General features: G+C 41.3%; 1 protein-coding gene across 7 annotated transcripts in view; it reads left to right on the forward strand.

Annotated features, from left to right (window-relative positions):
• Nucleotides 1-12146, forward strand: part of DOCK10 (dedicator of cytokinesis 10) — a 1735912-nt gene that overhangs the window by 1066303 nt on the left and 657463 nt on the right. For all 7 annotated transcript variants that reach the window (XM_078665953.1, XM_078665951.1, XM_078665949.1 and 4 more), the window contains exon 14: nucleotides 9612-9694. In XM_078665953.1, coding sequence (XP_078522079.1) covers nucleotides 9612-9694 — 83 coding nt within the window. The remainder of the gene's footprint in view (nucleotides 1-9611; nucleotides 9695-12146) is intronic.

Genomic DNA, 12146 nt, shown 5'->3' on the forward strand with positions numbered 1-12146 from the left:
CAAAGTGTTCCATCCATTCTTGTTTAGTAATATTTAATTCCATATTATGTCTTGTTCTGCGAGGGCTTCAAAGACACATTATGTGGTTCCTTGTCTTCTGTTGCCTACTGTTACTTACTCCAGTTGTCACCATGTATTGTTCATGAAGGCTTCTTTTTAGTTTGCCATCGAGTCATATAAGATATTGTTATTGAACCTACCACAAACTGTTTACCATTCATTAGAATTGACGGTATTGTTTTTTTAATTCATTCATTATCAAACCTGCTTAGAGAATGTTTCATATGTTTTTACTTACTCCCCACTCCTTTTTTCTCCTCGTCACCTAAACCAGGAGACAAGACATGATGGGCATGATTTAGAGTTTGGCAGATGGATTACTCACCACACATGACAGATATCCTGTCTGCCTTAGTACAAGTGCATTATACACTTTGGCACTTATTAGTAGGCAGACAAGAAATCCGCCACTTTTGTGATGAAGTACCCATCTGCCAAACTTTAAATCAGGACCCAAGTCATTATTGTGCTGATTGTCTCTGTCAAACTCTCCCTGACCTCCACCTGTCCATTTGAATAGCATAGCAGTAACATTTTCACACCAGTGGACTAGAATCTTAAGTGAAAATTCACAGTCTGTTTCAGGAACAACCTAATAGGTTCCAGGTGGCCATGTATGTCCATTTGGAGCATGCTACTGTCTTTCTCAATTACTTACAATGCTCTTGTTTAAGCCTTAACTTATTTCACCTATATGTGGCGCCCCTGGCCAAGATTGCAAAGTCATTTGGATTTGAGATACTATCTTATGCTGCTGACACTTAGTTTGTCATCTCCTTTGACAAAGATCTGGACAAAGTTAAAGAACACTTTTCTAAAGGAATGATAGCGATCTCAGAATGGATGACAACTAATTGCCTACAGTTGAATGCTGAAAAAATAGACAACATGATGTTTGCTAGGGCCCAACAACTTTGGTAAGCTGATTGGTGGTGACCAGAATTGGGTGCTGTCCCTATCCCTAGGCAGGTAGTTTAGAATCTTTGAGAAAACTAGACCAATCTCTGTCCATGAAAGAACAAGTTCTATCTACCAGAGGTACCTGCTTTAACACAATGCACTTTTGAAGAAAGTCTTCCCATTTCTTCCCATTTCAGCTAGAAAAACTTTAGTTCAGGTACTGAGAATTAGCAGACTGGATTACAGCAACGCTCTGTTTGCTTCTGCAAATGAGGCACTAATATCCAAATTACAGGTGGTACAAAATATGGCAGCAAGGCTTGTTTGCTATCGCCCTTCTGGCTCTGCTTCCATTACCACTGCTGAGATCTTTACACTGATTACCGGTAAGGGAAAGAATCATTTTCAAAATGGCTGCCTGACACATAACTCGTTAATAAGTAAAGGTCCCAGCTATCTACAGCAGAAGCTCAGATGCTACTGCCAAGTTAGAAATGTAAGATCTTTGTATAAAGCTCTGCTTGGATCACTGACAAAATATCAAGGTACAAAAATATTGACGCAAAAATATCTATGTCCAGAATATCGAAGTCCTATCTACATAATAGTAAGTACAAATATATTGGAAAAAATATATCGTTGTTAAAAATATTGTTTTTTTTTAATGTTTAAAAAACAATGTAAAATAAAGTAAATAATACATATAATTTAAAAAAACAAAGGGGCTCATTATGATGGCGGAGGGACCGCCAGCTGAGCGGTGGTGGGCCCTCCGCCATCTGGCAGCAATTTCCCCCGCCAGAATATGATGGCGGGGGGAATCCACAGGCAAGCGTGGCGGATGCTAAGACCATCTGCCACGGTTCCGCAAAGCGGTCCTTTTCTGCCCGCCTTGCTGAACTAAACTATGGGTCAACATTGCGCGTAGGGGTTAAGATAGCATTTTCCGCCTGTCATGTCGCTGCGGTCATCTCACCGCAAAAAGACAGGTGGACACGGATTCGGGGACCCGTAGCAGGCCCCCCTTGTGTTGGGGGGAGGAAGCTGTGCACTGGGGGGGTACCCATGGTACCCCCTGCATTTCCCTGCTCTGCGTGGCAGGCACTGCGTGGTGCCTGCAACGTAGTGCAGGGAAATGCACAGCATGGCCTTTTGGCATTGCGTCCGCAATGTTAGATGCCCTGGTTGCGCCTGCCAGTATGGTGGGCACATCCTAATTGTAGTGTTGGGACCGCCGCATGTCTGTCGGGCGGTCCCACACACTGCAACGATGGCGGGCGGACTCAGGTCCACCCACCATCGTAATGAGCCCCATAGTTAAAATTATTAGAACATGTTTAAGATTATAAGCAATACATATAATGTAAACATTAATTAAACATATATACGTATAAAATATAATATAATAGTTATAAATAGCTATTTTAATAACTTATAAATTGTTAAAAAACATATTAAATATTAAAAATACATATATATATATATACACATACACCAATAATATAAACAAAAAACATATATAACAAAATAAAATATTACTTTAAAAATCTTTTAAAAATACATTTTAACTAAAACAGTAGAGAAAATATTGGATAGCGGAGAGGAGTGCAACAGTAGGAAAGGTTTTGGCAAACGGATGGGAACAAATTACTATTCCCTCTCCAGTGAGTGCAACAGTAGGGAAAGTATTGGATAGCAGAGATGTACAAATTATTATTCCCACTCCAGAGAGTGCAAGAGTAGGGAAAGAGTTGGATAGCGTAGGGGTCAAAATTACTATTCCCACTCCAGAGAGTGCAACAGTAGGGAAAGGGTTGGATGGTGGAGGGGTCAACATTACTATTCCCACTCCAGTGAGTGCAACAGTGGTGAAAGTGTTGGATTGCGGAGGGGTAAAAATTACTATTCCCACTCTAGTGAGTGCAACAGTAGGGAAAGTGTTGGATAGCATAGGGGTAAACATTACTATTCCCACTCCAGTGGGTGCAACAGTAGGAAAAGTGTTGGATTGTGGAGGGGTAAAAATTACTATTCCCACTCCAGAAAGTGCAACAGTAGCGAAGATTTTGGATAGCGTAGGAGTAAAAATTACTATTCCCACTCCAGAAAGTGCGACAGTAGGGAAAGTGTTGGATACCTGACTGGTAAATATTATTATTCTCACTCCAGTGAGTACAAAAGTAGGAAAGGGTTTGGCGAACGTATTGGAAAAAATTACAATTCCGTCTCCAGTGAGTGCAACAGTAGAGAAAGTATTGGATAGCGGAGATGTACAAATTATTATTCCCACTCCAGAAAGTGCAAGAGTAGGGAAAGAGTTGGATAGCGTAAGGGTCAAAATTACTATTCCCACTCCAGTGAGTGCAACAGTAGGGAAAGTGTTGGATAGTGTAGGGATAAACATTACTATTCCCACTCCAGTGGGCGCAACAGTAGGGAAAGTCTTGGATTGTGTAGGGGTAAAAATTACTATTCCCACTCCAGAAAGTGCAACAGTAGCGAAAGTGTTGAATAGAGTAGGAATAAAAATAACTATTCCCACTCCAGTGAGTGCAGCAGTAGGGAAAGTGTTGGATAGCAGAGGGTTAAAATTAACATACTTATCATTGAATAATTATTCAAATTAAATAACCAATTAATAATTAATTAATAAAAAGTAATAACCATTTATTAATTAATGAATACATTAATTATAAATACTAATATATACAAATTATTATTTACCTTTTTTTATAATTTACTTACTCCCCACCCTATTCCCTGTAAACCCACAACCCCCTCCAAAAAACAGCACACTTAATATATTTATCTATGAATTAATTATTTCATAACCAATAATAATAAATTAATAATAATTACTTATACATTAATTATAAATAATATTAAATACAATTAATGATCACTTTAGTATAATTAAATTACTTCCCACCCTATTCCCCTGTAAACCCACTACATAACTAAAATATGCAAAAATGAATTTTGATAAAAGTAATTACTACTAAAAATTTAACACACATTAAAAAAAAGACTACACTTATAACAAAAAATACATGACATACTTTTAACACACATTCTAAAATACAGAACACTAATATTAATATTGATATTATTAACAATGATATTTTTACAAACAATATTACTGTCATCGATATTTAAAAAAGAAATATTTCTTACCTTACTGTCAATATTCTGTACAACGATACACTTGCTATCGATATTCTTGTACCTCGATATTTCAAACTCGATATTGGTGTAGTTCGAAATAAACAACTCGATATTCTGTCTGTACACCGCTCTGCTTATTGTACCTTGAATTCGACTGCCAAAATGTGGAGGTAAAGCTTTTTCCTATTTGGTCCCTTCATACTGGAACAACTTACCTCTTCACATCTGTATTTGCATGGACTACACTAAATTTAGAAAAATGCTTAAGACTGTTTTGTTTTAACTTAGCGCTATTACTTTGCATGATTCTGTTTCAGTGCAGAGATACCTCCCCTGGGGTGATTTGCACGCTATATTACATTAAATTAACTTAACTATGGTACTTGGAAATTTTATACCTCTTCCATTACACTGAAGGTAGCAGGATGTGATCGTCACTAAACATGAACCATATGCATTGTAGGTTGGGACACTGAGGTTGCAAGCATAATTTAATTATAGGTCAAAGCCAGCAATTGCTTGCTGCAGAAGGTGTTTAATTGCAATGGAAAGTTAATTGAAAGAGATGATTCACTTTCAATTATTGGTATGGATTGAACAAAATGATCTGCTCCCTAATCTTCCAAGGAGGATTCCAAAATCCGTAACTGGGACCCCCTTGCCTACTAATGGCATCACATGATTGAATTCATGTGCCACCCTACATCCCAGAAAAGCATTGTAATTGGTTCTGAGGGTATAGGGAAATAGAACGGAGTGGAAACGTGGAAAAGGTAAATAGAGGTATAAAATTACTTCTATGTAATCTGTTCCTGCTGATCATTTCATGACTATGCTGAACAATGGTGGTAAGGCCAGTAGATGGCATGCCAAAGAGCAAGCCGCAGGTAATAGTTGCTACCTATGGCTATCCTTACATTTCTATAGAGTCCCATTCTTTACAATACCAAGAGGGTGATTATCATTAGGTATGCAACATTTGTATATTTTCCTGTCATGTAATTACACTTGATTCTGGTAAAAAGTATGTGAAATTACACAGAATTACACAAAATAAAAATCTGTCATTTAGTGCTTGCATCAACTAATTTTGTGCAACAAAAAATGGTGCAAAAAAAGCACTTCTAACAACAGCTGCTCTTGTTCTGTTGTGTATTCACTGTACATTTTTACTGCAAATGGTGCATTCCCTGTACATTTTTGCAAATGTCGTGAAATTATGTGAAGTGACATCATTTTAGGAATTTCTCATAACAAGCACAACATGGAATTCCTGAAATTAGGTGAATAAGCCAGTTTAATTTAAATGTCTCCCAAACCTAATTATTATTCCTGTAACGGAGTTAGTAACATATTTCCAGTTACTGGTCTGCATCAACAAAAAACACTTATAAATTAGTATAAAATTGGTCAAAATTTGAAAAATATCACAAACTTTCTGGTCACACACGTAATAGCTATCCTGTAGCAGTCTCTGTTAACGAAACTGCTCCCCCTATGGGCCCAGTAGACATCACATTAGGATTTTCCCATGGCAAGAGGGACGGTGTGGGAAAACTAGTCTCATGGAACATAGCTGGCATGCGCCTTAAACAGGAATCGCATGACTGGTTAAAATGTATTAACACCTTTGACGTGTGTATTTTTCAAGAGACGTGTTTGTGCGAACCCTCTTTCGCCCTGGGGTATCTGAATTATTCGGTACCAGCAATGAAAGGCACTAAGGGTCGCCCTATGGGTGGTTTGACTATCTGGGTCAGGCAAAGTATGTCGCTAACTATCAAGGTGGTCGAAGTTGGAAGTAAAGACATTCAACATATTAAAGTAGATTTGGGCTCTTTAGGCTGGCTTGACATTTATAATGTCTATGCCAGAGGCAACAAGGGGGGGAGGTCAGAGGTCTTAGTGGCCTTGGCCCTCCTCCTGGAAACACATTCGCCGGACAATAACATTATAATAGCCGGTGACCTGAACCATACTTTTGAACCTTTGGCCATCTGTGAGGACTTTGCAGGAGAGGAAGAGGACAGGCAATGGGGGTCCCCAAATTAGAACTGAACCCAGTCACCCGATGGTCTGAAGACATCGTCCATTTAAATGCCATTTGCCTTGAAAGGGGCCTAGGGCCACTAAATGGGAGGACCAGGAGCGACAGGGCGGGGGCATGTACCTTTGATAATGGGAGGCACAAGAGCAGAATAGACTACATCTTGTGTAGCCTGAGACTTTGGAAACTGGTGTGTGACATGGAAGTCATATTGAGGATTGAAAGTGACCATAATCCGCTGTGCGTCGAGCATAAATGGTGGACACCCAATAATGAAATCTTGACCTCAAGGGCGGATAGTGCCCCCTCGGTTGTCCCTACAAATGACATGTGCAGACTAAAATGGTCTAATGTTGCAAAACAATCAACGGTCTATGGATGTCATTAAGGCTGAGGCGGTTAAAGCGATAATGGCCATGGAGCAGGTCAATCCAAGCATTCCATGTTTAAATATAGTTACGGAAATCCATGTCAATTGTTTTTCCGAAATCAGGAACCATTTTCTAAAATCAGTTAAGGGGATTAGCAGGATGATTATAAAGCCGGCAAAGTGGTATAATTCTCAGTGTAGGAATGCCCGTCTGGCTTTAGGCTCCGCAATCAAGAGGAGAGATTTGACGGCTATTCGCATTGCTAGAAAGGCTTACAAGGATAGCATATTTGCAACCAAGAAATTGTGGGACGAGCTCCACTTGAACGAGTTAAAGGAAGCCAGTGAGAAGAAAGACTCCAGGCTTTTTTGGAACATTGTAAAATGGGGCAGGGGTGGAGGCCCTGAACCTCCCGAAAATAATGTTTAGGAGGAGGACTGGGTTAATTACTTTAAGCCCCAGTATGCTGAAATTCAAGTCGGCAGGGAGATGGCTGGGTTTAGGCCGGTTTACTTTAAAGACATCTCCTTTAGTAAAAATGAAGTAATGGTGGCCCTCAGCTCAGTGACTAGTGGCAGAGCCCCAGGCCTGGATGGGGTCCCTTCGGATCTCTTCACCAATGATAAAGAGCTGTGGTGTAAATATATCTTTCTTCTTGTTAACGCAGTGACACAGGGTGCTCCTGTTCCGACATCCTGGCAAGGTGCAATCATAATACCTGTATTCAAGAAGGGAGATCGATCCAAACCCGGGAATTATAGGCCTATAAGCCTAATTAACACCATCCAAAAGGTGGTGGGGAGGATGGCTGTCAATAAGCTTTTGACTTGGGTGGAGGAGAACAATGCCCTGTCTCCGTTCCAGGCCGGGTTTCGGAAGTGCATTAGTACGATGGACCAGGTATTCCGATTTACCTTACTGCAGTGGAGAACTGTGTTGCTGGGCGAGGGCAGCCTGTACGCGGCTTTTGTCGACTTGCGGGCTGCCTTCGACCTGGTGCCAAGGACTAAACTGTGGTCGGTATTGAGGAACCTGGGTCTACCGGAAGATCTACTGACATTGATAATGCGATTGCACAAAGCGAATTTTGCCAAGATTCAGTGGGTGGGGCAAGGCGTAGTCACTACAGACTTCCTAGTGGAGCGGGGAGTTCGACAAGGATGTTCAATGGCTCCCACTCTTTTTTCCTTGTTTATTAATGGTGTAGTGACTCGCATGTTGTCTGTAAACGTGGATGCTCCTTCTTTGGCTGGTACTAAGATACCGATTTTAATGTTTGCAGACGACACCCTGATTTTATCTAAGACTCCTAGCGGTCTGCAGCGTGCATTACTCGTCTTTGATAACTTTTGTGGGGAGCATGGTTTAGAAGTCAATGTGGCGAAAACCAAACTAATGGCCTTCAATCCCCATCGAGGATTTAGATCAAAGCGGAGTATGAATAATCGCCCTCTAGAGATAGTCAAGGCATTTATGTATCTAGGTGTTTTTATAACAGATGATTCTAAATGGTCTCAGCACATAAACACTGCAGTCTTAAGACATAGTCAATTGGCCGGTGCTCTTGGCTCAGAGCACAGAAAATCTAGGACCAAACCAGTCAAGCCAGCTCTGACGGTCTATGAGCCCAAGACCCTTGGTTCTGCACTATATGGTGCCGAGTTATGGGGCTTTGAGAAGCTTGGGCCGCTACAAACATCAGAAAACAAGCTTCTCAGGGCAATCACTGGTCTCCCCAAAAGTACTCCCTTACTTCCACTTAGGTACAATTTGGGTAGAAAGGCTGTAGTTGATCTAGCGAGGCTCCGTCCAATTCTATACTGGAGGAGGCTCTGGACCACTCCTGAGCTCCTTCATTATGCGGAGGGATTTCGAGCTATAACTAAAGCGGATGTGTTCCACAAAATAGGCTGGTTAAAAGTCCTTAGAACCATGCTGAGCGGTCTTGGTCTTCAATCACTCTGGGATGACCCGGCAGGTGCCCCATTCCCAAGCAAAAAAGCCTTAAAAGAAATTTATTGGGAATATGCTACCCAGAATTGGAGAGCGACCAAGGCTGGTTCTATGACAGAGGGTTTTTTAGAAGCTAAATTGTACCCCAGCCTTGAACTCTATTGGGATACTATAACCTCGCCCAGGGACAGGAAGCTCCTTTTCCAAATTAGAGCCGGTGCGCTCCCCCTTAGGTCTTTAACAGGCAGGTGGGGGGGCACAACCAATAGCAACTGCCCAGCCTGTGGAGCAAACAAGGAAACAATTGGTCATTTCCTGTTTGCTTGCAAATCCTATGCTGAACCCAGGCGCATTTGGTTAACACCAGTGTGCAAAAACTTAGGTACCGCTAGTAGTGATGTTGCCTTAAGAATTATTTGCACTAGCACTTTGTTGCCCTTAGTCATAGCTACAGCAAAATATCTTGGATGGCCATGGTCTATCAGACAGAGGGTTTTAGGCAACTGATTGTTTTATTGCATGAAGGGATCGTCTGTATTTTATTTGTACATTCTGTGATAATTTTATACATGCATTAATTGTACTTGAAGGTATTGGTGCTTTTTTTTATCGATGTTTTCATATTTGTGACTGTATCTGCTTTTATGAGAAAAACTCGAATAAAGCATCTTTGACAAGAAATTAGGTGAATAAGCCAGTTTAATTTAAATGGCTCCCAAACCTAATTATTATTCCTGTAACGGAGTTAGTAACATATTTCCAGTTACTGGTCTGCATCAACAAAAACACTTATAAATTAGTATAAAATTGGTCAAAATTTGAAAAATATCACAAACTTCCTGGTCACACACAGACACACACAGAGTTAAAATTTCAGTATCATCATGCTCGCTCTATATTTTATTTAATTGGAAAACACAAATGTAGGAAATATACAAGACGTACTGATAATATACAAAGCTGCAACAATGAAAAAACATGTTTACTGAAGATTGCCTAATTGATTCTGTATCAGTTGTCTATGCAAGTGTGAGTTACTGTTGCTGGTTTTTGTTCTAGCATTCAAACCCTCGCACTTCAGTTGCTAAAAATGAGTGTTTTTGTCGTTTGTGTAGTCTGCACAGAAACTAGTAAAACTGAACAAGCAGTTCTGCAGCAAGTTGGGGAAATACCGCATGCCGTTTGCTTGGTCCATGAGGTATGTATTCATAGGTGGCATCTGCTATTCTTTCAAAGCTGTTTCTGAAGGCCATTTCCAGCTTTTAAAGCTGATCAAAAAGTGAAAGGTGCAACCAATTGTGTTAATAATTTAAAGAACAGACTATCGCACATATCGATTGGTTACTGATAACATTTCATTTGTCTTGGGGTCTTCTTTGGGCTTTGCAATGATACTTTTTCAATAGTAGATCACTGGTTGGTCAGGGAAAATTTGTACAAAAGGTGTGGAAAATTATGCAAATCTCTGTAATCTGAATCTATCATTTTAGTGTCAGATATTGGGTTAATAATTAAGCAAGTGGTTACCCCTACCAATTCAATAGGCAATTAGGCCAAAATGTAGATGCTAGGCAGGGACAGCTCCTTGCTAAGGCAGGAAAGACAGGAAGGCTTTCAGAGCATGAAAAATATAATGATGATAACGTGATTATGATCATTTTATTTTTCATAGGTTTGAGGCTGGGTTAGGTTGAGTGGCATAGGAGGAGTGGTTTTCACACTCCAAGTGCGCATGACGGTTTGGCCAGCCGTCTTGGTCCGGCCAAACATTCATGCGCACTTTGCATGTTCCCCACCAGACTCTAATGCACAGCCTGGTGAGGAACATGCCCAGGATTCCTGTCCCCATCTGAGTGCCCAACTACGGGCTCAGACAAATAAAGACGCTGCATGCGGCATGCAGCATTGGGATTGGCTTATGGGTGCTTGGGTGCTTCCTGCATCCGGGACTCGCTGGAGAAGCGCAGACACGACGGTGGAGAGATGACAGCTGTGAGGAGGTAAGTGTTTTTTTTTTTATTTTGTCCCCTTGCCTCTCCACCTACGTTCTCTGCCAGCTGCTACTGTTCTTAGGGAAAACCTGCTCAACATCTTGCAGCTATAGCAGAAGCAGTAGGCAAACCCTAGAGAACTGTGTGTTAGGTTCAAGCCTTACCAACAATTTTAAAGTAGACAGTAAAATAACATTTGGAACACAATTTAGAAAAATAGAGATTAATAGAACAAAAAAACAATAAAACTGGACATGGGTATGAAGTTTAAACAGGATTGTTATATATACGGTTTCTGGTTGGCAGAGGTATGCACCCTGTCCAAGCAGGAAACACAATCCTAGAAAGGGAAAGTCATATACACACCCTAAATTCACCTGAGGTTACCATTTGGTACCTTGGCAAAGAGCAGGCAGGCTTAACTTAAGAGGCAATGTGTAAAGTATTTGTGCAACACTTCAAACAGTAACACAGTGAAAATACTAAGAAAAGACTCCACGCCAGTTTAGGAAAATAGATTCTGATTTTATAAATAAAATAAGATCAAAATTGCAAAAATCCAATATGTAGAAGTCGAGATATTAATTTTTAAAGAATAAAAATATAAATAGAGCATAGAACCAATAATCGCCTATGGAGGTTATCTGAACGCGCAGGACTGAGGTAAAGTCAAGAGTTCAGGCTGACTGCGATGGAGTGCATGCCGGATACGGGAATCATGCAAGGACCAATGAACAAAGTACTTTGATCCTGGTCACAACAGCGGGATGTAGGGTGCAGACAAGCGATGTGTGGGTGTCGACCCTACAGTCAAGGTGATGCACTGATTTTCTCCACCCAACGATGGCATTGCGCCGGTTCCGTAGACGAAGTGCTGGAGCTGAGATGTGTTGGTTATACTCTGATTTTCTTCATGCAGTCGCGTTGATTGTCTCTCACTGCAGAAGGCAGCAATGCGGTGGCTCTGATACATTGGTTCTGGAGGCCAAGCAGCAGTTCTGTTCCCACCATAGTGTGATACATTGATTCTACTTCATGCAGTAATGCGTCAGTTCCACTAGAATCCACTTCCAATAGACCATGAACAGGAGGTGAGACTTTGATATCCCTGTGTCTCAAAACAGGAGGAAAGCCAGCATGCCCTTGGCGATCATTCTGGTTTCAAGCAAGAGTCCAGATCTTCCTCAGGCGGGGCAGAGGGTAGCAGGTAACAGGGTAGCACAAAAGAAAAGCATTTTTTTTCAGCAGTCCAGCAGAATGGCTGTCCTTGTAGCAGCACAGCAGCCCTTCTTCCTGACAGAGTTTCTTTACAGGGCCAGAAGTGTCTGATTTGGTGGGGACGAAGACCCAGTACTTATTCCTAGTGGTGCATTTGAAGTGGAGGTGCCTTCAAAGAGGGTCTTTGAAGTGCATAGAGGTCCTCCCTTCCCAGCCCTGGCAGCAGACTCACTACAGAGGGGCATGCAACCCTTTGTGTGGGGACAGGACACTGCCCATTCAGGTGTAATTGTCAGCTCCTCCCTCCCATCCTGCCCATCAGGATGCAGGTGGCCACTCAGTCACACCTAACCTTCCTTTGTATGCGGCTGTCTAGAGAGAATGCACAAAGCCTTGCTATCGCCTGCCTCAGATGTGAATTGGAGACAGGCAGAAGGCACA

Source organism: Lissotriton helveticus, chromosome 11 (genome assembly GCF_964261635.1).
Source record: "Lissotriton helveticus chromosome 11, aLisHel1.1, whole genome shotgun sequence".
Taxonomy (NCBI): domain Eukaryota; kingdom Metazoa; phylum Chordata; class Amphibia; order Caudata; family Salamandridae; genus Lissotriton; species Lissotriton helveticus.